The sequence below is a fragment of the Lissotriton vulgaris genome, chromosome 3_1 (genome assembly GCF_964263255.1).
Source record: "Lissotriton vulgaris chromosome 3_1, aLisVul1.2, whole genome shotgun sequence".
Classification (NCBI taxonomy): domain Eukaryota; kingdom Metazoa; phylum Chordata; class Amphibia; order Caudata; family Salamandridae; genus Lissotriton; species Lissotriton vulgaris.
In genome coordinates this window covers 1560408092-1560432547 of record NC_141689.1, presented here as the reverse complement: position 1 = coordinate 1560432547, position 24456 = coordinate 1560408092, and the positions used below count along the sequence as shown (strand labels likewise).

At 49.9% G+C, this 24456-nt stretch overlaps 1 protein-coding gene across 1 annotated transcript in view; it reads right to left on the bottom strand.

Moving 5' to 3' along the window:
- Nucleotides 1-24456, bottom strand: part of CENPE (centromere protein E) — a 1817274-nt gene that overhangs the window by 48342 nt on the left and 1744476 nt on the right. The window contains exons 56-57 of the mRNA XM_086962044.1: nt 20069-20181; nt 19680-19777 (exon numbers count right to left, since the gene is read on the bottom strand). Of these exons, the coding sequence (XP_086818170.1) occupies nt 19680-19777; nt 20069-20181 (211 nt within the window). The remainder of the gene's footprint in view (nt 1-19679; nt 19778-20068; nt 20182-24456) is intronic.

Below are 24456 nucleotides of genomic sequence, written 5' to 3'. Positions count from 1 at the left end.
TGTGCAGCTCAAATCAACACTTTAGTGATAGAAATATGAAACTGGCAGGCACTGTGTACCACAGCACCGTAGTTAGGACCATACACACAAAGTTCTAGATAGTGCAACAAAACTCACAATTTGATTTTTAAGTTTCACAAACTGAAAACCTCACATAATGAAATAAATATTTTTGGAGTACCTGTCCAATTGCAGAATAGAATGCATATTTCCCCCCCAAAATTCCAAAATAATACAGAAGCATTCACTAAAAGAATAAAAGTTTCTTACCTGTAATCTTTGGTTCTCCAGTATTGGTATCTTTCATAGATACGGATAAATCCATGGGTGGATCAAAGATCTGAAGAATCTGAAAGCAGAGGGGACAGAGTCTGGGTCACTAGCCAGTGACCAGGAAGGAGACAGGAAGATGCCAGCAGATGTCGAGTGCTTTAAGGTGAAGGAGGTGAAGCTTGACTCTTCAGCCACGAAGTCCAGGAGGTGTCGAGCTGTCCCATGTCGGATGTCGAGTGCTACAGTGTCGGTATCCGGATTGGACCCAACAAGCCTTGGAAACAGCAACCCACGCAAGATGACAAGACTGGCTTCGGTGCAGACCAGCAAGGTCGGAGGGACTTCACCCTTTGGAGGGGAGTCAGGGCACGTCTGGAGCAACCAGGAAAACCCAAGAATCAAAGGATTGTCCTTTTTGGGGACCCACCAGTCGAAGGACTAGGGATCGCAAAGGCGCTTTGAGCGGAAATGCTGAAAGCGGGCCCACGAAACACTCGTGGAGTGTAGGCCCACAAACTTCGAGGCAAAAGGTGCTCAGGGCTTGGACTACAAGTAGCCCAATGCACAACTTCAGGAAAGCCCGGGAAGTCAATGCACTAGCAACTGTGCAGGATGTCCAGGAGTTCCTGTCCCACGTCTCTTGTGATAGCTACAGGTCTCAGCTTTGCTGGGGACTCGTGTCAGCCTCGGAGATGTCTGGAAGTCTGTGTCCTGTGTCGCAGAATCTTCGGGATCCGTTGGGAGCCTTGAAAATGCAGACTGGCAAGATGCTTTTTTGGTGCCTGTTTTAACAGGGGAGTCACTCCTTGACCCCAAGGGAGATTTCTTCCTTCTTCCAGTCAATATGGAATGTCGAAGGTCCAAGATTTATGTTTCAGAGTTTCGTCCAGGGTAATCTAAAGTCTCAGTGACTGGGTTCCCATACTTATACTAAGTCTATTGGTTGGACTAACTTTAGAGTCCCACCTATGGGAGGGCCTGGGGAGAGGGTGGTTACAACCCTTCCCCTTTTTCCAGTTTTGTGCTGAGGCTGAGTGCCCTAGCAACCGGTTTGAACTGGGATATGCATAGGACACCTTGTGTGCCCCAGGCAGTGTCTGAAAATCATTCACTGAATGCAACCCACCATGTCCCAATACACTAAAGCCTGTCTGGGGATGTGCTGGTCCCTCCCTGGACAGGAGACCTATTGTCCAGGTCTCCCCTGCCGGAGTTTTGTCCAGCAACAGGTGGTCAGACTCAAGTCTGTGGCAGCAGCATCCATTTTGTCATGCTGAGGTTCTTTTAAAGATTTAGCGGGAAACTAAGTGTTTACATGTCTTCTCCCTCTAGAAGGGTGGTATTCAACCACCCCCCGATTTGGGAATCCAAAGCGTTTGACACCAAACACATGTTTTGATAAAGCCATTCCAAAGTTAGCATTAACCCACAAGTTACTTACCTTGGGTAACGGTATATCGGTAAGAAACAGTAGTTAGTGCTAGATTCTTTACCTTAGAATATCCCCAGGTTTCAGACTGGATCGGTAAGTTTTGCGTAGCAGTTCCCCTGCACGTCGGTAGACGTCGTCTGCGGCTCAGCGTCTGTCGTGATCGCCGGGACGACGTCGGAGCACTTAGATGCTGTCCTCGCGCACGGACGTCACTTCTTCTACATAGCCTTCTGCGCCAGGAACGCAGAGCCATGCCAGGGACCGACACTGGTGCCATAAAAACTAGGGCCCTCAAAGGGAGATACCTTAAACCTAGATATCGGTTCGCAGAACGGGGAGGATGGGTGGGGCGGCAAGGAATCCAACACCAACTACTGTTTTACAGATATATTGTTACCGAAGGTAAGTAACTTGTGCATCTGAAATAAACAGGTTAGTGTTAGATTCTTTACCTTAGAATAGATACCCCAGCAGTACCAACCCCGGTGGAGGGTCTGCGAACCAAGATCACACCAGAAAGTCCTGGAGAACGGAACGGCCAAAAAAGCCAGCTCTCCAGACTTGGTTGTCCAGGCAGTAGTGCTAAGCAAACGTGTGCAGTGAGGCCCACGTAGCGGCCTGACAGATGTCCTGCAAGGGGAATCCCCGACCTAGGGCAGTAGTAGCTCCCGCGGCCAGAGTTTAATGGGCGCGTAGCCTCACAGGAGGCTCCTTCTTAGCCAAAGAGTAGCATGCCTTGATACACAAAACGACGCACCGTGAGATGGTCCGTTAGTGCACCGCCCGTCCCTTCTTAGCGCCCACGTAACCAACAAAGAGCTGGTCGTTGTAGGAAGGTGGATACCTGACTATGGTTACCCCAGATTTTTTGCCTTGTGTTTAGCTGGTTTTCGACTTAGTTGGCCTGGTTCCCTGCTAATCAGGGCCCCAGGCAATCTGCTCTCTCTTTAAAATGGATTCCATGTACCCTAGGTGCATAACTAAATTGGCTTGGGTCACCTTATCAGCCCCTGTACAGTGCATTATAGGTGCCCAGGGCATAGGTGCATCCAAGGCCTACCAGGGGCTGCAGCATATCTTTTGGCACCCCTGGCTGGCTATCCAAATTGACACAACTGGCTGATCACTCAGCTGGGGCAAGGTGGTGTAATCACCCCTTGCTTAGATATAGTATACCTATATCTAAACCTATATCTGGACACATATATACCTATAAGTCCCTCCTATAGCAGGCCTTAACAATCCTAGAGGCAGAGTGCTTGGTTTTATGTGAGATGGTGCTCTAGCATGAGCTGAGCCTGTCTGCAGCTTTTGGGACCAACTCCCTTAGCTGTTCCGTGATATTGCCATACCATATACTCTTAAGTGCATTATAATCCTCGCGGTTACTTGCTAACTTTGGTTTGGCTTTATCAAAACATATCGTGTAAGGTGTCATACGCTTTGGAATACTACCCCCTCGCCAGTCCTGGCGACGGGGGTAGCATTCCACCCTTCTAGAGGGAGAAAGACATGTTACTTTGCTAAAACGCGGTTAATCCTAACCAGAGCCTCAGCATCACAAAATGGATGCTGCTGCCACAGACACAAGTCTGACCTCCTACTTCTGACCGAAACTTGGCAGGGGAGGCCTGGACAAAGGGTTTCCTGTCGCAGGGAGGTGCTACACCTCCCCAGACAGGAGATAGTGGATTGGGGCAGGGTGGGCTGAAAGAAACTAGACACTGCCTGGAGCGCACAAGGTGTCACCGGGCAAATTCCAGTCAAACCGGTTCTGGGGTGTAGGAAGGTGGATATCTGACTATGGTTGCCCCCAACTTTTTGCCTGGTGTTTTTCTGATTTGTCGACTTAGTTGACCTGGGACCCTGCTATTCAGGACCCCAGGCCCACTGCTCTCTCTGTAAAATGGATTCCATGTACTCTAGGTACATATCTAATTGGATACTGAGTCACCTTATCAGCCCCTGTACAGTGTACCGTAGGTACCCAGGGCATAGGTGCACCCAGGGCCTACCAGGGGCTGCAGCATGTATTATGCCACCCCCGTCTGGCCATTCAAATCTGACACAACTGGCTGATCAATCAGCTGGGGCAAGGTGGTGTAATCACCCTTTTTAGGTATAGTATCCCTATATCTAACCCTAAAATGGACACACATACTCCTATAAGTCACTCCTATGGCAGGTCTTATCAATCCTGAAGGCAGAGTGCTTGGAATTATGTGAGATGGTGCTCTAGCATGAGCTGAGCCTGTCTGCAGCTTTCGGAACCAAGTCCTTTAGCTGTTTCCATGATAACGCTATAACATATACTCTAAAGTGCATTATAATCCTCGCGGTTAATTGCTAACTTTGGTTTGGCTTTATCAAAACATGTCGTGTAAGGTGTCATACGCTATGGAATACTACCCCTTCGCCAATTCTGGCGACGGAGGTAGCATTCGGCCCTTCAAGAGGGACACAACATGTATGTAACTGTGAACCCCGGTTAAAGGTAACTCGAGCCTCAGCATCACAAAATGGATGCTGCCACCACAGACACAAATCTGACATCCTGCTGCTGGGAGTCCTTCCAGCGAGGGAGGCTTGGACAAAGGGTTTCCTGCATTGGGAGGTGCTAGCACCACCCCAGACAGGATTTTGTGTATTGGGTAGGACAGGGCTGTAAGGAATGACACATGCCTGGGGCACACAAGGTGTCCCTGTGCATACACCGGTCCAAACCAGTTCCTGGGGCTCTCCAGCCCCAGCTCTGGCGCAAGACCGGACAAAGGATAGGGGGTGTAACCACCCCCCTTCCTGGTCCCACCCATAGGAGGGACCTATTGACAGTACAGCCCCCTATTGGAGAATAAAGGTAGGAGCTGGTCCCATTCAAAATTAGATTATTCCTGAACTGAAATTCTACAAGAAGAAACTCTGGACTTCGACTTTCTACACAGAAGACTGAAGAAATCTCCCTTGTGGGCAAGGAGTGTCCACCCTGCACAAGCAGGCACCATCAAGCGTCCAGCGGCTTCACTTTGTCGTCTTCCCTCGAGGATTCAGACTTCAGAGCCCGACGAGACCCGGATTCCCAGACCTCTCCGACCTCAACTCACATCTGCAGCACAGCTGAGATCGGTGGGTGCAACAAGACACGTGGGACCGGCCATCTGGGAGAAACTGCACTTCGCTTCCAGCACGACTTCTGAGGTAACCTCGACAAATTGCTTTGGGGATTGAGGAGCCCCAGCTCCGAGCAGCTCCTGCACCGAAGACCAGCCCTCCAGCATCCACGAGATCTGCGTGGGGCCCTTCTGCCTGTTTGCTGCTCGACGCGTTGTTTGGTCACTTGCCGGCTGGCTAGTGGCCTCCTAGACGACGATCTTTGAAAACTACACCGCTGGTCTGGTTGCTCCAGACTGGCCCTTGCTTCCTTCCAAAAGAGAAGCACCCCAGACCATCCTGATCCGCACCAGACGCCTTTTCCACTCACCGCGTGGGTTGCCTTTGCCAAGGCCTGTTGACGCCGAATCGGGAACCAACACCGCCGACAGCAAGAGCCTGCGTGGGACAGTTCGTGCCTCCATCCTGGTCGTCGAAGACACCTCCTGGTCCACGTGGCTGCAGAGTTAAGCGTCCACTCTTCACCTGATCGCGACAACAGCATCTGGTTCCTTCCTGGTTCCACTCCAGTCACTGGCTAGTGACTTTGAACATTGTCCCCTCTGCGTTCAAGTCGTCAGCATTCCTGATCCACCCATGGATCACACCGGACATCTTCCTCCTGGTCGCCTGCAGCATCTTTTCTTTCAGACTCCATAGACTTCCACGCAGAAACCCGACACGACTTCGCACCTATGCACCCGCAGCCCGTGGGCGAGGTAAGAAGAGCATTTCGGTGCTCAAGGGTAGATTGACTCTCCTAGTGTCCAGTTCCACAGTCGCTTTAGTCCTAACTAGTCAGGATTGTCCGTACTCACCTTTTTCTTGAACTGTACTGTCCATAGACGTTGTTACGCATCTCGTGTGTGAGTTCACACTCTGCACACGCGTTCCGTGGGCCTCCTATTACTTACCTAAAGTTAGGGTAGTGTAGTCCCAGCGTTCCTACAGCCTCTGGACAGCTCCATTCCTTCTATCGACTTCCTTATACCACTTGTTTTGTATATGGTTTGTTGCGCCCCTAGGGCAACATTGTAATTCGTGCAACTTAAACGTATTTTTCCTAAGAGTCTAGTCTTGTGCTTAGCCCTCTGACCTCAAAGAGTTCAAAGGTGTTTGTTATTAATAAATATATTGCTTATTTTCATAACAACCTGTGTGGTGTCCTTTCATCTGGTATTCAAGTGGTTATATGCGGTAAAACAGCTGGCTTCACATGCCAAAAGAGTTTAGCCTAAGACTGCTTTGTCCATGCTACCATTAGGATAGCTGGTCTATAAGGCTGACTTACAACCAATCACCATAAGGGTTGTTTGGACTGATACAAGGTGATCACTAGAATTAGTGAGCATCATATATCAGGCCAACTTCTCACATTGGTGTGAAGCGGTTGGGATTTGAGCTTGCTGTTTTTACCAAATATAATCTTGAGATATCATTTGAAAGATCACATAAGGTACCATAGGTACATATAACAAGCTTAGAAATACTCTGAGTTCTACTGAACCAGCTGTTGTAGTAGAAAGGGAGTAGCACACCCTGACTACAACTCTTAGCAAGAGATCAGTAGGAAAACCCATAGTGTAGGTAAGTGCACCACTTACACCTCACTAGAAAGCATGTCCATCACAGGAGAGAACATAGTGGCTCCCCCTTGTGAATATTGACCCTCCACAGGTCATTTCAAGATATGCAGCCCTCAGCTTCCAGGAGATGAGACAATTGTGTACCTCCAGGAGACTGAATCAGGGTTCTAACCCATACCCTTCCTTTTCTGATAGGTCTTTTAGAGACATATGGTGCAAGAAGGGCTTCTAATCCAGGCTCCTCTGATCCTACAGATGGAAAGATACCCCCAGTAGAAGATGACTCTAACCTCCCTGAGACAGAAGATGTGGAGGAGGAGGATGGAGAATCATCTGAAGGAGAGGTGGACAGTGGTCCAGTTACAGTCAGCAGACTTACCAGGGCCAACTTAAGGCTACATGGGGATGGGAATGGGGGAGCCCCAAACCCATCCACAAGCAGGCCTAACCTTGGGAATAGACTAGTTAGGACTCACTCCAGAGGCTCTAACAGATCTATTCACACCCATGTCTCTCAGGCATCTTCTCAGAGAGGGATGACTTCCCCTCAGAGAAGAGAGCATGAAGCAAAGATGAGGGAAGTGCATCTGAGGATTGAAAGGGAAGAACTTGCCCTTGCCAAAGAAAGACTTGCCTTTGCCAGAGAGCAGAAATTGAGTGGGATAGAAACCACTGGTGGCAGCATTATCCCTAGAGATAAAGACAGGTGTTTTGATACTAGACACCTGAGTAAAATAGTGCCACCCTTTAAGGTAGGGAATGACATCCACAAATGGATGACTGCTCTGGAGAAGGCCTGCACTGCACAGCAGATACCCCAGGGTCGGTGGGCAGCTATATTGTGGCTCTCCTTGGAAGGTAAAGGTAGAGATAAGCTCCTCACTACTAGAGCGGAGGATGATAACAAGCTCCTCACTACTAGAGCTGAGGATGCTAACAATTACCAAGTCCTGAAGAATACACTGGTTGATGGGTTTGGCTTAACAACTGAACAGTACAGGTTGCTGTTCAGGGACACCCAGAAAATTCAGTCTCAGGATTGGTCTGACTTTGTTGATTGTGCCACTAAGGCTTTGGAAGACCGGTTACTGGGAAGTAAAGTTACTGATTACACAGGATTGTATAATCTAATTATGAGAGAGCAAATCTTAAATAATTGTCAGAACCAGTTGTTGTATCAGCACCTTATTGACTCAGATCTGACCTCTCCCCAGGAATTGAGAAAGAAGGCAGACAGATGGGTCAGGACAAGGGTCAAGCAGCAGAACCAGAACCAGGGTGGTGGCCAGAAGAAAGCAGACCAGAAGGGTAATAATGAGAATAAGCAAAATGACCAGAAGTCTTCAACAGGGCCCCAACAATCTAAGGAGGGTGGGTCCCAGAATTCCCAAAAGAAGAAGAATGATGGTCAGAAGAAACCATGGTGCCAATACTGTAAAAGTAAAACTCACTGGTTTAGTGAGTGCACCAAGAAAGGCACAGCTCCTACCACTCCTGCCCCTAAGGCACCTGTACCCCCTAGTACAGTTAGTAGTGGTAGTATACCCCCAAGGCTATAGTAGGGTTGACCCTGGGAACGGAGGTGGGTTCTGACTTAGTCAGAATACCTACTCAGGCTTTTCTTGTTTGTACTAGGGACATGGATATGACCCCTACCATAAGCCCCAGTACTCTGGGCAAGTACAGGCAAACGCATTTAATCAATGGAAGAATGGCTCAGGCCTAAAGGGACACTTGTGCCAGTGTCACTATGGTGACACCAAACTTTGTGGATCCTGATCAGGTAATACTAGGATCAGACTACCTAGTGACCAATGCTAGCAACGTCACTACCAATCACAGTATGGCAGTTAACTTCTCCTGGGGAGGGGTAACGGGCCTCAAAAGGGTTGTAGTTAGTTCAGACATCCCAGTGGACTGTCTTTTGGGCAATGATTTGGAATCCTCCTTATGGTCAGATGTGTAGTATAGGACTCATGTGGAAATGCTAGGTTTGCCAACACATGTCCTTGCTGTGACCAGGTCACAGGCCAAGAAATGCCCAGCTGAACAAGTGCTGTATCCTGGAACAATGGACCAGACACTACCCAAGAGAAAGAGCAGTAGGGTTAAGGCGGTGTCTTCCCCCTGCCTCAGGTAGAGGATCAGCCCTCAGGGGAGGCTGACCCAAAGACCCCAGAAGGAACTGTCCTAGAAGAACTTTAACCTGAACAGGTTGAGTTTCTTGGAACAGGGGGACCTTCCAGGGCAGACTCGAGGTAGGCACAGTTAGACTGTTCCTCTCTTGAACCCCTCAGACAGCAGAATGCTGCTGAGGCTGCAGGGAATGCCACAGGTACCCACAAGGCGTACTGGGATGATGAACTCCTATACTCTGAGACAAGGGACCCCAAGCCTGGTACTACCAGGAGGCTGGTCATCCCCTTGACTCAGAGGTTTCCTTCTTACCTTGGCCCATGAAATTCCCCTAGCAGATCACTTAGGCCAGAACAAGACTTGGGAAAGGCTTGTCCCACACCACTGGCCCCATATGTCTGAAGACACAAAAGAGTTTTGTCGCTCACGTGTCACCGTCAAGCCAGTGGCAAATCAGGAGGCACAACAAAGGCCCCCCTTATACCACTACCTGTGGTGGGGGTACGCTTTGAAAGAGTGGGGATTGACATTCTTGGACCAATAGACCCCCCAACAGCATCTGGGCACTGATTTATACTGGTGATAGTGGATCATGCCACCAGGTACCCAGAATCTATTCCCCTTACGACCACTACAGCTCCTGTTGTGGCCAGGGCCCTACTTGCAGTTTTTACTAGAGTGGGGTTTTCTAAGGAGGTTGTCTCTGACAGAGGTGCAAACTTTATGTTAGGATACTTGACTGCAATGTGGAAAGAGTGTGGTGTAAATTACAAATTTACCACACCCTATCATCCACAGTGCAATGGGCTTGTGGAGAGATTCAACAAGACCCTAAAAGGGATGATAAAAGGGTTACCTGAAAAGCTTAGGCGAGGATGGGACATCCTTTTACCCTGCCTTCTGTTTGCTTACAGAGAGGTCCCACAGAAGGGGGTTGGCTACAGCCCTTTTGAGCTTCTATTTGGGCATCCTGTAAGAGGACCCCTATGTCTTGTGAGGGAAGGATGGGAGTTACCTCTCAAAAAGCCTAAACTTGAGATAGTGGACTATGTACTTGGTCTCCGCTCCAGGATGGCAGAGTACATGGAGAAGGCATCTAAAAACCTGGAGGCCAGCCAAGAACTTCAAAAAGCTTGGCATGACCAAAAGGCTGTCCTTACTGTTTACCAGCCTGGACAGAAGGTGTGGGTGTTGGAGCCAGCGGCCCCAGCAGCTCTCCAAGACAAATGGTCTGGACCCCACACCATCATTGAACAGAAGGGAGAGGTCATCTACCTGGTAGACCTTGGAACTCCCAGGAGCCCTCACAGAGTACTTCATGTGAACAGGCTCAAGGCATTTGTTGACAGGGAGGACATGGGCTTGCTCATGGCCACAGATGAGGGACAGGAGGAAGAGAGTGACCCTCTTCCAGACCTGCTCACTCACAACCCTGATGATGGGTCAGTAGATGGTGTGGTCTTTTCTGACAGCCTCTCTGAGCATCAACAAAAGGATTGCAAACAGGTTCTTCAATCCTTTAGACAAATGTTCTCTCTGACACCCAGTCAGACAAACTGGTGCACCCATGAGGTGGACACTGGTGACAGTCTGCCTATAAAGAGTAAAATCTACAGGCAACCTGACCACGTCAGGGGCTCCGTAAAAACAGAAGTACAAAAGATGTTGGAATTGGGAGTCATTGAACCCTCAGAGAGCCCTTGGGCTAGCCCTGCAGTTTTAGTGCCAAAACCTCACACCCAGGATGGTAAGAGAGAGATGAGGTTTTGTGTAGACTACAGGGGTCTCAATGCTGTCACTAAGACAGATGCCCATCCAATACCTAGAGCAGATGAACTCATAGATAAATTGGCTTCTGCCAAATTCTTGAGTACATTTGACCTAACAGCTGGTTATTGGCAAATCAGGTTAGCTGAGGATGCCAAAGCCAAAACAGCATTTCCTACCCCAGGAGGTCATTACCAGTTTGTGATGATGCCCTTTGGTTTGAAAAATGCACCTGACACTTTTCAAAGGTTGGTGAACCAAGTTCTCACTGGGTTGGATGACTTTTGTGCAGCATATCTAGATGATATTGCTGTCTTCAGCTCCACCTGGGAGGATCACCTGATCCACATGAGGAAAGTTTTGGAGGCCCTGCAAATGGCAGGCCTCACTATTAGGCCACCAAGTGCCAGATAGGGCAGAGTCAGGTTGTGTACCTGGGCCACCTTGTAGGTGGAGGCCAGGTTCAACCATTGGAAAACAAGATACAGGCCATAAAGAACTGGGCTCCTCCAACCACCCAGACACAGGTCAGAGCTTTCTTGGGCCTGTCTGGTTAATATAGGAAATTTGACAGAAATTATGGAACCATTGTGACTCCACTTAATGACCTGACAAGTAAGAAAATGCCAAAGAAAGTTCAGTGGACAGTTAGCTGTCAAAAGGCATTCGATGACCTAAAGCAGGCCATGTGTACTGCACCTATTCTTAAGAGTCCAGACTACTCCAAACCATTCATTGTCAAAACAGATGCTTCTGAGTTGGGTGTGGGAGCTGCTCTATCTCAACTGAATATTGATGGTCATGACCAGACCATTGCTTTTATAAGTAGAAGGCTGACCCAGAGTGAGAAACGTTGGTCAGCTATTGAGAGGGAGGCCTTTGCTGTGGTTTGAGCACTGAAGAAGTTGAGGCCATACTTATTTGGAACTCACTCCAAGATTCAGACCGACCATAAGCCCCTCTTATGGCTAAATCAAATGAAGGGTGAAAACCCCAAACTTCTTAGGTGGTCCATTTCCATACAGGGGATGGACTTTACAGTGGAGCACAGACCAGGGACTGACCATGGCAATGCAGAGGGTCTCTCCAGGTATTTCCACTTGGAACGGGAAGACTCACCTGGTCAAGGTTAGTTTAATGTCCCTAAGTTGGGGGGGGGGGGGGAGGGGGGGTTATGTAGGAGAGTTGGGTCTGCAATCCTATGGTCACCCCCGATTTTTGCTTTTTGCTTCACTGGTTTACGACTTTCCCTGGCTGTGGGCCTGCTAATCAGACCCACAGCCTAGCTGTTCTCTCTCTAAATTGACATCCATGTACTTTAGGTGCATTTACCAATTGGTATTGGGTCACTCTTGTAAGTCCTTGTACAGTGTACCATAGGTACCCAGGGCATAAGTGAACCCAAGGCCTACCAGGGGCTGCAGCATGTATTATGCCACCACTGGCTGGCCAACCAAATCTGACACAACTGGCTGATCTATCAGCTGGGGCAAGGTGGTGTAATCATCCTTTGCTTTAGATATAGTATACCTATATCTAAACCTAAAATGGACACATATCCTCCTATAAGTCACTACTAAGGCAGGCCTTAACAATCCTCGAGGCAGAGTGCTTGGAATTATGTGAGATGGTGCTCTAGCTTGAGCTGAGCCTGTCCGCAGCTTTCGGAACTAAGTCCTTTAGCTGTTTCTGTGAGAAGTTGGCCTGATATGCAGTGCTCACTATTCTAGTGATCACTATGTATCATTCCAAACGACCCTTATTGATGATTGGTTGTAAGTCAACCTTATAGACCAGCTATCCTAGTAGCATGGACACGAGCAGTCTTTAGGCTAAACTCTAGAGGGCGTGTTAAGCCAGCTGTTATACCATCACATATACCCCTTGAACACCGATGTGAAAGTACACCACACAAGTTGTTATGAAAATAAAAGAATATTTATTTATACCACAACAACCCTTGACTCTTTATGAGGACAGGGCGCTAAGCACAATACAAAACTCTTAAAGAAATACTGAAAGTCGCACAATTTACACAAATGCCTGAGGGGCACGAAAAAACCACATACTATGGAAGTGGAATGCAAATTACTAGCAGGTAAGTAACTATTCTCAGAGACTTTAGAATCGCTAGGCCTACAATGCTGAACCCTTAGATTAGAAGCAGGAGGCCTTGGGCCGCCGTGTGCAGAGTGGAAACTCTCACGCATAATGTGGGACAAAGTCTATGGAGGCTAGTAAATGCAAAGTTAGTGTTCTCGGGCGAACCCAACTAGGTAGGTCAAAAACGAAAGTGGATCTAGACACTTAGAGAGTGGTTCTACGCTGGAGCACTGTGGTACTCGGTTTACCTAGCCCAGGGGCTGCAGCTGCATAGGGTTCAAGTGTCGTCGGGAATCCTCGTTGACGAACCAGGAGCCTGAAGTGGAAGTTGCTGGCAGGCGACCAGTGAAGATGTTCCGGGCTGATCCAGAGATGGATCAGTGAAGAAGGATACCTGTAAGCAGAGGGGACCCAGTTCTGAATCACTAGCCAGTGATTAGGTGGGCACCAGGTTGGCACCAGATGAAGTCACCTCGACCAGGTGAGTGGGCGACGCTGGGCTCTGCAGTCTCTCGGACCAGGAGGCGTTGTCGGCGACCAGGATGGAGGTGCGAGCTGTCCCACGGAGGTATCTGTTGTCGGCGATGCTGGACCCAGGATTGGGGCAACAACTCTTGGCAAATGCAAGCCCACGCGGTGGACTCAAGATGGCGTCTGGAGTGGACCAGGAGGGTCCGGGGTGCTCCTCTGTTGGAGGGGAGCAAGGGCCAGTCTGGAGCAACCAGACCAGCAATGGAAGTGTCATGATTCGTCGTCAGGAGGGCCACAAGCCAGCAGGCAAGTAGCCGGACAACGCGGTGAGCAGCAAAGAGCAGAAGGGCCCCACGCAGATCTCGTGGATGCTGGGGGGCTGGACTTCGGTGCTTGAGCTGCTCAGGGTTAGGGCTTCTCAAACCCCAAAGCACTCACTCGAGGATCCCTCGGCGGACGTGCTGGATAAGCGTTGTGCAGTTCTGAAGATGGCCGGTCCCTCGAGGTCTCGTCACACCCACGAATCTCAGCGTGGCTGATGATGTAGGTAGAGGTCAGAGGTGCCAGGGAATCCGGGTCTCGTCGTGCTGGTCGGTCTGGTTCCGGAGGAAGGACGTGCAGCAAACCGCAAGTTACTTAGTTGGTGCCTGCTGATGCAGGGTGACTACTCCTTAGTCACAAGGGAGAAATCTTGAGAAAAAGTCGAGAGTTCCTTTCGTAGAAAGTAGTTTCAGGATTCAAAGATGATCTAATTTGGAAGGGTCCCTGCTCCTACCTTTATTCTAAAGAAAGGGGCTGGTACGCGACTAGGTCCTGCCCATGGGTGGGACCAGGAAGGGGGGTGGTTACACCCCTCTCCCCTGTCCAGACTTTCCCCAGCTCAGGGGCTGGTGTGTCCCTGGAACTGGTTCAAGCCGGCATATGCACAGTGAGCACCGGGGTGCCACTTGCAGTCACCTTCCTATTCAGCCCTGCCTACCTAGGATACACAAAACTCCGTCTGGGATGGTGCTCTCCTCACTGGAAGGACTCCCAGCAGCAGGAGGTCAGACTTGTGTCTGTGGTGGCAGCATCCATTTTGTGATGCTGAGGCTCGAGTTAACTTTAACCGGGGTTCACAGTTACACACATGTCGTGTCCCTCTAGAAGGGTGGAATGCTAACCCGTCGCCAGAATTGGTGAGGGGTTAGTATTCCAATTCGTATGACACCTTACTCGACATGTTTTAATAAAGCGATACCAGAGTTGGCAAATAACCGCGAGGATTATAACGCACTTAAGAGTATATGGTACGCGTTATCATGGAACAGCTATTAGGACTTGGTTCCGCAAGCTGCAAAAGGGCTCAGCTCATGCCAGAGCACCATCTCACATGATTCCAAGCACTCTGCCTTCAGGATTGTTAAGGCCTGCCATAGGAGTGACTGATAGGAATCGATGTGTCCATTTTAGGGTTAGATATAGAGATACTATATCTAAAGCAAAGGGTGATTACACCTCCTTGCCCCAGCTGTCATGCAGCCAGTTGTGTCAGATTTGGATGGCCAGCCAGGGGTGGCATAATACATGCTGCAGCCCCTGGTAGGCCCTGGGTACACCTATGCCCTGGATACAGAGACTGATAAGGTGGCCCAGTACCAATTGGTAAATGCACCTAAGGTACACGTGTCAATTTAGTGAGAGAACAGCTTGGCTGTGGGCCTGATTAGCAGGCCCACAGCCAGGGAAGTCGTAAACCAGTGAAGCAAAAAGCAAAAATCTGGGGTGATCATAGGATTGCAGACCCTACTCTCCTACAGATAGGTCTTAAGTAGCTATACCATATACTCTTAAGTGCATTATAACCTTGCGGTTATTGCTAACTTTGGCATTGCATTATCAAAACATGTAGAGTAAGGTGTCATACGAATTGGAATACTACCCCCTCGCCAGTTCTGGCAACGGGGTTAGCATTCCACCAATGCTGCCACCACAGACACAAGTCTGACCTCCTGCTGCTGGGAGTCCTTCCAGCGAGGGAGGCCTGGACAAAGGGTTTCCTACCTTGGGAGGTGCTAGCACCACCCAAGACAGGATTTTGTGTATTGGGTAGGACAGACCTGAAAGGAATGAGACATGCCTGGTGCACACAAGGTGCCCTGTGCATACACCGGTTCAAACCAGTTGCTGGGGCACTCCAGCCCCAGCTCTGGCGCAAGGTCGGACAAAGGATAGGGTGTGTAACCACCCCCCTTCCTGGTCCCACCTATAGGAGGGACCTAGTCGCTGTACAGCCCCCTTTAGGAGAATAAAGGTAGCAGCTGGTCCCATTCCAAATTAGATTAATCCTGACTTGAAACTCTACAAGAAGAAACTCTGGACTTCGACGTTCTGCTCCACAGAAGACTGAAGAAATCTCCCTTGTGGGCAAGGAGTGTCCACCCTGCACCAGCAGGCACCATCAAGCGTCCAGCGGCTTCACTTTGTCGTCTTCCCTCGAGGATCCAGACTTCAGAGCCCGACGAGACCCGGATTCCCAGACCTCTCCGACATCAACTCACATCTGCAGCACAGCTGAGATCCGTGGGTGCAACGAGACACGTGGGACCGTCCATCTTGGAGAACCTGCACTTTGCTTCCAGCACGACTTCTGAGGTAACCTCGACAAAGTGCTTTGGGGACTAAGAAGCCCCAGCCCCGAGCAGCTCCTGAACCCAAGTTCAGCCCTTCACACTCCACAAGTTCTGCGTGGGGTCCTTTTGCATTTTCCTGCTCTACGTGTCTGCCCGGTAACTTGCTTGTTGGCTAGTGGCCATCTTGTCGACAATCCTTTGAATTTACACCGCTAGTCTGGTTGCTCTAGACTGGCCCTTGCTTCCCTCAAAAGAAGCAGCCCCTCAGACCTTGCTGGTCTGAGTAAGAAGCCAACTTCGTATCCTGCGTGGGCTGCCTTTGCCAAGGCTTGTTGACTCCAATCCTGAAGCCGACACCGCAAGCCTTCGTGGGACAGTCCGTGCCTGACTCCTGGTCGTCGTCGACGCCTCCTGGTCCACGTGGCTGCAGATACAAGCTTCCCATCAGCACCTGATTGCTACCCGACATCGCCTGGTTCCTTCCTGGTCACTGGCTAGTGACCCAGACTCTGTCCCCTCTGCTTTCAGGTCCTCTTCAGCTTCGATCCACCCTTGGATCCACCCGGACACTTCTCTCCTGGTCGCCTGCAGCATCTTTCTTCCAGGCTCCATAGGATTAGACAACGAAACCCGGCACATTTTGACACCTATGCACCCGCTTCCTGTGGGTGAGGTAACACGAGTACTTCGGTGCTCCTGTGGGTATCCACTATCCAACTGTCTAGGTTTCAAGTAACTTTCACAGAGTCCAGTCAGAAGTGCCCTAAAAGAACTAGTTTGTAACTTTTACGTTCCCATTCATTCTCTATGTTAACTTGCGTATGTGATTAGACACTGCACACGCCTCCCGTGGGTCTCCTGCTTCCTAACCCTTGGTAGCTCAGCGTAGCCCCAGCGATTCCCTAGGCCTATTCACTTTACGTGTGGTGGTCCTTATACCACTATTTTAGTATATGGTTTAGCATGCCCCTAGGGCCCTACTGTATTTTGTGCAACGTAATGTATTTGAATTGAATATATTGTATTGTGCTTGTGCCTCTGACCTCAAAGAGTTCAGAGGGTTTGTCTAGTATTAAATCATATATATATTTTATATATATCCTGTGTGGTGTCCTTTCATTTGGTATTAAAGGGGTTACATATGGTAAAACAGCTGCCTTCACATGCCCTCTGGAGTTTAGCCTAAGACTGCTTTGTCCATGCTACCCCTAGGATAGCTGGTCTATAAGGTTGACTTCACAACCATCACCATAAGGGTTGTTTTGACTGGTGCAAGGTGCTCACTAGAAAAATGATCATAAACCAGGCCAACTTCTCACAGCCCCTCCATCCTAGGAGGGACGCATCCATCACCACAGTGTTCTCCGGTTGGGGAAGAGAGTGATCTGCCATTGACCCAATGCTGGTTTGTGAGCCACCACTGCAGCGGTTGTGCACTGTCCTTCGAGATCTCGACATAATTGGACAGGTTCTGTCCCTGCTGCGCCCACTGGAACTTCAGGTCCCACTGCAGAGCCCGCATATGCCATCTGGCATGAGTGACCAGCAGGATGCAGGAGGCCATGAGGCCCAAAGCCTCAGGGTCATCCTGACCGAAACCCAGGATAGAGGCTGAAAGATCGGAATCATAGCCTGAATATCCTGGACTCGCCGTGCAGGAGGATAGGCCAGAAAGTGGGTCATATCCAGAACCACTCCGATGAAGAGGAGCTTCTGAGAGGGAATCAGGTGCGACTTCGGCACATTGATGGAGAACCCCAGCAAATGCAGGAGGTCGGCCGTAGTCTGGAGGTGGGAGAAAGTAGTGGGAATAACAACCACGTCCTACTTCTGGTGCAGTAACACGCTCAAAGGCCCCATTGGCCAAGAGGGCAGCGACTTCCTGTTGAAGAAGTGCCAAATGATCCCCCGACATGCAGTGGTACTGGGGTTGGCATGGCTGGAGGGACAGTCTTGAGTTTGAGGGAGTAACCCCATCGGACTATTTGCAAAACCCACCAGTCCGACAGGATGCTACGCCAGTGGGGGAGGTGATGGTGAATCCTGCCACCCACTGGCGTGTGATTGGCCTGAAAGGTCAGACTAGGATGGTTTGGAAGCAGCTGCAGAGGGTCCGGAGGTGGAATGGACCGCCCGCTGGTCCCCAGAACCACGGTGGTGGTTCCCATGTCCCCGGCTGTGCTGGGGCTGAACAGCTTGTGCCATCCTGTGGCCTTCGAAGAAACGTAGTGGGACACCCCTTCCGTAGCCACGAAAGGAGCGAAAAAGCAGACAGCGGAGGGCGTGTGGTGGAGAGGCCCAAGGACTTGGCCATAGCCAGAGAGTCTGCTTTGTCGCTGAACAGGCGACGCCCATCAAAAGGCATAACCATCATGGTATTCTGGACATCCCTAAAAAAAAACAGTCGACCTCAGACAGGCGTAGCGTCGAAGGGCTACCGACGTTGAAATCGTTCTACCCAGCGAGTCAGCGGTGTCCAGTCCACAGCGGATGGTAAACTTTTCTGCATCTCTCCCCTCGGCAACTACACGGGAGAGCACGGCCCGGCCCTCCTCCGGGCACTCAGGCAGCACTTGCCTACCGTATCCCACACAGAGTGGGAATAATGGCCCGACATACAGCGTTTAACGACCGCAGTCCCAAGCTGGAGGAAGAAAAGCTTTTTGGATCCCCTATCAGGTGGAGCCTTAGGGGTGGGGTGTTGGGAGAAGAAAAAGGGGTCGCCCGGGGCCGGGCGGTGGCATCGGGCAATCATCCTATCCACTGGAGTCCCTGTGTTGGGCTTGGACCAGGTGCCCAAAAGGATGTCTGTTAGGGATTCATTGAATGGCAGCAGGGGCTCCGAAGAGCACACTGCCGGCTCCAGTACCTCTGTCACGCGGTTAATCCCGACTACCACCGTAGGTAGCTCAAGGTGGAGAGCCTCGGCTGCCCTACACAACACTGCGTATGATGGTCCCTCCTCCGTAGCCACGGTAGGAGGAGACAACATGCCTAAGTCTGGGGAGGTATCCAGACCACTGGCATCTCCAAGTTCCTCTCTCCAGTCCGGACATATTCCAACTGGTCTGTTAAAGGGTCACCAGACCCCTCCCAGTCTTCCTCACCATCCTATGGCAGCCAATCTGGCTGAAAAGGGCCAGGGTCGAACGCAGGCACAAAAGTACCCATCAGTGCCGGATCCGGTGTCAGTCGTTTCCCTGTCCACATCGGGCAGAAGCAGATGTCGGATGTGGACGTGGTGCCAGTAGAATCGGCGCTGGTGTAAGTGTACCTAGGTCAACCGGCACCGATCCGGATCCAGGTCTAGATCGAGGGGGCCCTGCGGTGCTGAGGCCGAAGCAGCCGGACCCGAAGGCACGCCGGTGGAGTTGGGATGCCCAAAGATGCCATGTATCGCTTCGTAAAATTGACAAAGCTGGGAAGGGGTCGCTCCCTCGAAGGCCAGAGTCGACCCTGTAGGCTCCGCACACAGAGCCGCACAACCCATAACATTCGTTGCGTCGGCCGAGGAGAAGTCGAAGAGCCACTTTGCTTCTTCGACTTCTTCTTAGGCTTCGACTTACCTGACCCAGAGTGTGAAGAATTGGAAGAGGAGTGATGATGACTCCGCAATCAGTCCCTTGACATCTCGCGCGACCGGGGCCTTGAGCGACGGAGAACAACTTAGGGTCATGGTTGTGCTCCAGGAAGTACAGGCACACGCGATGCGGATCCTTCAACATCGGTCGGTTAAAGGAACCGCATGCCTTGAAGCCGGGCATTCCTCGTGCACCAAGAATCGATGGACTCAAAAAACGAAGTCGACAAAAGTCAAGAAAAAAGTGATTGTAGGTACTGCTCCCTCCGAATCTGCCCTTGCTGGCGTGGAGAAAAAGACTGACGTCAGCGCGCGAGGTTGGCGTCTATGTAGCTACCGCAAAGTCATACCGGCGACCACAACCCCAAACGTGGAGTTGAGACGCCACCTTTCAACGTGCACGGGGTACTGCTGACGAAAAACTTTCCGGATTCAGGCTTTCAGATATATTACTTAAAAAAAAATATAAAAACCTGCAAACATTTTAAAAACAGAAGGTGGCAATGCATAATACCAGAAAGCTTCTCACTTCCATGACAACAGAAAACTAGCCAAAATACATATTAACTTACCTGTGGTATCTTGATCTTGACGTGCCCGCCTCAGTTGTTCTCTTAATGTCCTTATCTGTTCCTCTTTATCGTCCACAGATGATTTTAAGAAAGTAAGTCTGTGGAAGGAAAGAACACAAACCACATCATATGTAACTTTGGAAGTGGAAACTTGAAATTAACATTACCAATACATGAATCAATATGTCTCAAGACGATAATTAACATATTCTTCAATATTACAGAGATTATCCCCAGTATTACAGGTATTAGCAATATATACAACATTAATATATTGTATTATAAGGTACAAATGAAAAAAAGGTTCAGAGAACCTTTCCAATTTTCACAAGTGTTTATTAAAAATGATATCATATTGAGTAGATTGCACAAAAACTGCTAAAACTTACTCTTGGTCTGTATATTTAGACAGTTTTGTTTTTTCCATACTCATTTTCACTAGCTGGGTTTTGAGCTGATCAATTTCTTCCATGTATGGTTTGGAACCAGTCTCCAACTTGACCTATGGTTCAAGGGGCGAGGAGAAATGAAAGAGGGCATAAATGGACAAAGACTTCTACAAAATCTGCCAAATAAAAAGACTGTTCTTATGTGTTACTCATTTAGCATGGAAAAATAAATGAAAAAGTTACTTACCTGAAGCACAAGTTACTACTTGTGTAACAATATATCTGTAAGAGACATTAGTTAGTGATAGATTCCTTACACCTTGGAATATCCCCAGCCGTAAGACTGATCTCGAAAGTTTTTCTGCTTAGCAGTAACATTGTGCGCCAGCAGGTGGTGACCTGTGGCTCCGCGTACGTCACTGGCGTTGCAGGCGCCGAGATGACGTCACGGAGAGTGTAGGAGAGAAGGGTCTGCAATCCTATGATCACCCCAGATTTTTGCTTTTTGCTTCACTGGTTTACGACTTCCCTGGCTGTGGGCCTGCTAATCAGAACCACAGCCTAGCTGTTCTCTAACTAAATTGACACGTGTACCTTAGGTGCATTTACCAATTGGTACTGGGCCACCTTATCAGACCCTGCAACTCAGGGCATAGGTGTACCCAGGGCCTACCAGGGGCTGCAGCACGTATTATGCCACCCCTGGCTGGCCATCTAAATCTGACAACTGGCTGCACGACAGCTGGGGCAAGGTGGTGTAATCACCCCTTGCTGTAGATATAGTATACCTATATCTAACCCTAAAATGGACACTTGCATTCCTATCAGTCACTCCTATGGCAGGCCTTAACAATCCTGAAGGCAGAGTGCTTGGAATCTTGTGAGATGGTGCTCTGGCATGAGCTGAGCCCGTTTGCAGCTTGCGAAACCAAGTCCTAATAGCTGTTCCATGAAAACGCATACCATATACTCTTAAGTGCATTATAATCCTCGTGGTTATATGCCAAATCTGGTATCGCTTTATCAAAACATGTCGAGTAAGGTGTCATACGAATTGGAATACTAACCCTTCGCCAATTCTAGAGGGACACGACATGTATGTAACTGTGAACCCCGGTTAAAGTTAACTCGAGCCTCAGCATCACAAAATGGATGCTGCCACCAGAGACACAAGTCTGACCTCCTGCTGCTGGGAGTCCTTCCAGCGAGGAGAGCTTGGACAAACGGTTTCCTGTCCGGGGCGGTGCTAGCACCATCCCAGACAGGGTTTTGTGTATCCTGGGTAGGCAGGGCTGAATAGGAAGGTGACTGCAAGTGGCACCCCTGAGCTCACTACGCATAGGCCGGCTAGAACCAGTTCCAGGGGCACACCAGCCCCTGAGCTGGGGAAAGTCCGGCATGGGAGAGGGGTGTAACCACCCCCCTTCCTGGTCCCACCCATGGGCAGGACCTAGTCCCGTACCAGCCCCTTTCTTTAGTATAAAGGTGGGAGCGGGGACCCTTCCAAATTAGATCATCTTTGGATCCTGAAACTACTTTCTACGAAAGGAACTCAAGACTCTTTACTAAGATTTCTCCCTTGTGACTAAGGAGTAGTCACCCTGCATCTGCGGGCACTAACTAAGTAACCTGCGGTTTGCTGCACGTCCTTCCTCCGGAACCAGACCGACCAGCACGACGAGACCCTGCTTCCCTGGCACCTCTGACCTCTACCTGCATCATCAGCCCAGCTGAGATTCGTGGGTGTGACGAGACCGAGGGACCGGCAATCTTCAGAACTGCACTACGCTTATCCAGCACAACCGCCGAGGGATCCTCGAGTGAGTGCTTTGGGGTTTGAGAAGCCCTAACCCTGAGCAGCTCCAGCACTGAAGTCCAGCCCCCCAGCATCCACGAAATCTGCTTGGGGTCCTTCTGCTCTTTGCTGCTCACCACGTTGTCCGGCCACTTGCCTGCTGGCTTGTAGCCCTCTTGACGACGAACGACGACATCTCCATCGCTGGTCTGGTTGCTCCAGACTGGCCCTTGCTCCCCTCCAACAGAGAAGCACCCTGGACCCTCCTGGTCCACTCCAGACGCCATTTTTAGTCCACTGCGTGGGCTTGCATTTGCCAAGAGTTTTTGCCCAATCCTGGGTCCAACATCGCCGACAGCAGATACCTTCGTGGGACAGCTCGCACCTTCATCCTGGTCGCCGACAACGCCTCCTGGTCCGTGAGACTTCAGAGCCCAGCGTCACCCACTCACCTGGTCGAGGTGACTCCATCCGGTGCCATCCTGGTGCCCATCTAATCACTGGCTAGTGATTCAGAACTTGGTCCCCTCTGCCTACGGGGTACCCTCTTCAGCTGATCCAGTCCTTGGATCGGCCTGGAACATCTTCACTGGTCGCCTGCCAGCAACTTCCACTTCAGGCTCCTGGTTCGTCAACGAAGAAACCCGACGACACTTGAACCCTATGCAGCCGCAGCCCCTGGGCTAGGTAAACCGAGTACCACGGTGCTCCAGCGTAGTCCAACTCTCTAAGTGTCTAGATTCACTTTCGTTTTTGACCTACCTAGTCGGGTTCGCCCGAGAAAGCTAACTTTGTAATTTCTAGCAACCATAGACTTTGTCCCGCATTACGCGTGAGTTTCCACTCAGCACACGACGTCCCTAGGCCTCCTGCTTCTAATCCAAGGGTTCAGTATTGTAGGCCTAGCGTTTCTAAAGTCTTTGAGAGTAGTACTTACCTGCTAGTAATTTCGCATTCCACTTCCATAGTATATGGTTTTTCGTGCCCCTCGGGCATTTGTGTAAATTGTGCGACTTTCAGTATTTCTTTAAGAGCTTTGTATTGTGCTTAGCACCCTGTCCTCATAAAGAGTCCAGGGTTATTGTGTTCTAAATAAATATCCTTTTATTTTCATAACAACTTGTGTGGTGTCCTTTCACTTGGTGTGATGGTATAACAGCTGGCTTAACACGCCCTCTAGAGTTTAGCCTAAAGACTGCTCTTGTCCACGCTACTAGGATAGCTGGTCTATAAGGTTGACTTACAACCAACCATCAATAAGGGTTGTTTGGACTGATACATAGTGATCACTAGAATAGTGAGCACTGCATATCAGGCCAACTTCTCACAGAGAGTACTTAGGCGCAACCCACGCGCGCTGACGTCCGTTTTGTACACAACTATTCCGCGCCAAAACGCAGAGCCATGCAAGATACGGACAAGTGGTGCATAAAACAAGGGCCCTAAAAGGGGATAACCGTAACCCTAGTAATCAGTTCGCAGAATGGGGAGGATGGGTAGGTCGGTAAGAAATCTATCACTAACTAATGTCTCTTACAGATATATCGTTACACAAGTAGTAACTTGTGCATCTGAAAGAAACACGTTCGTGATAGATTCCTTACCATAGAATAGATACCCCTGCAATACCAACCCCGCTGGTGGGTCTGCAAACAAGATTACACCAGAAAGTCACGGTACCGGACCCGACTGTCAAGGCAGTAGTGCTTCGTAAACGTGTGCAACCAGGCCCACACAGCTGCCTGACAAATATCCTGCAAGTGGACACTGCGTCCCAAGGCAGTAGTGGCTACAGTTGCCCTGGTCGGATGGGCACGCAGCCCCACAGGAGGCTCCTTCTTGGCCAAGGAGTAACATGCTTTGATGCACAAAACAACCCACCTGGAGATGGTCCGTGTTGGAGAGTAGGGTCTGCTTCCTATTGTAACCCCCACTTTTTGCTGTGATTCTCTGGTTTTTCGACTTAAGTGTGGCTGTGGACCTGCTAATCAGGCCCACAGCCCAGCTGTTCTCTCTCTAAATTAATACCATGTATTTTAGGTACATACCAGATTGGTTACTGGGTCACCCGTGTGAGCCCCTGTATAGTGTACCCTAGGTACCCAGGGCGTAGGTGCACCCTAGGCCTACCAGGGGCTGCAGCATGTATTATGCCACCCCTGGTTTGCCTTCCAAACTGACAACACATGTATTTTCACACAGCCTGGGTAAGGTGGTTTAATCACCCCTTACTTAGTTCTAGTATACTTATATCTATATGCATGTATAGACACATATACACCTATAAGCCACTCCTCAGGCAGACCTCTACAATCCTGGAGCTAGAGTGCTTGGCTTTATGTGAGAGGGTGCCCTAGCATGAGCTGAGCCCCTCTGCAGCCTTCGGAACCATCTCCTTATAGCTGTTCTATGATATAGCCATACCATATACTCTTAAGTGCATTATAATCTTCGCGGTTAATGCTAACTTTGGTTTGGCTTTATCAAAACATGTCGTGTAAGGTGTCAAACACTTTGGAATACTACCCCCCCCCCCGCCACCCCCAGTTCTGGCGGCGAGGGTAGCATTCCACCCGTCTAGAGGGAGAAGACA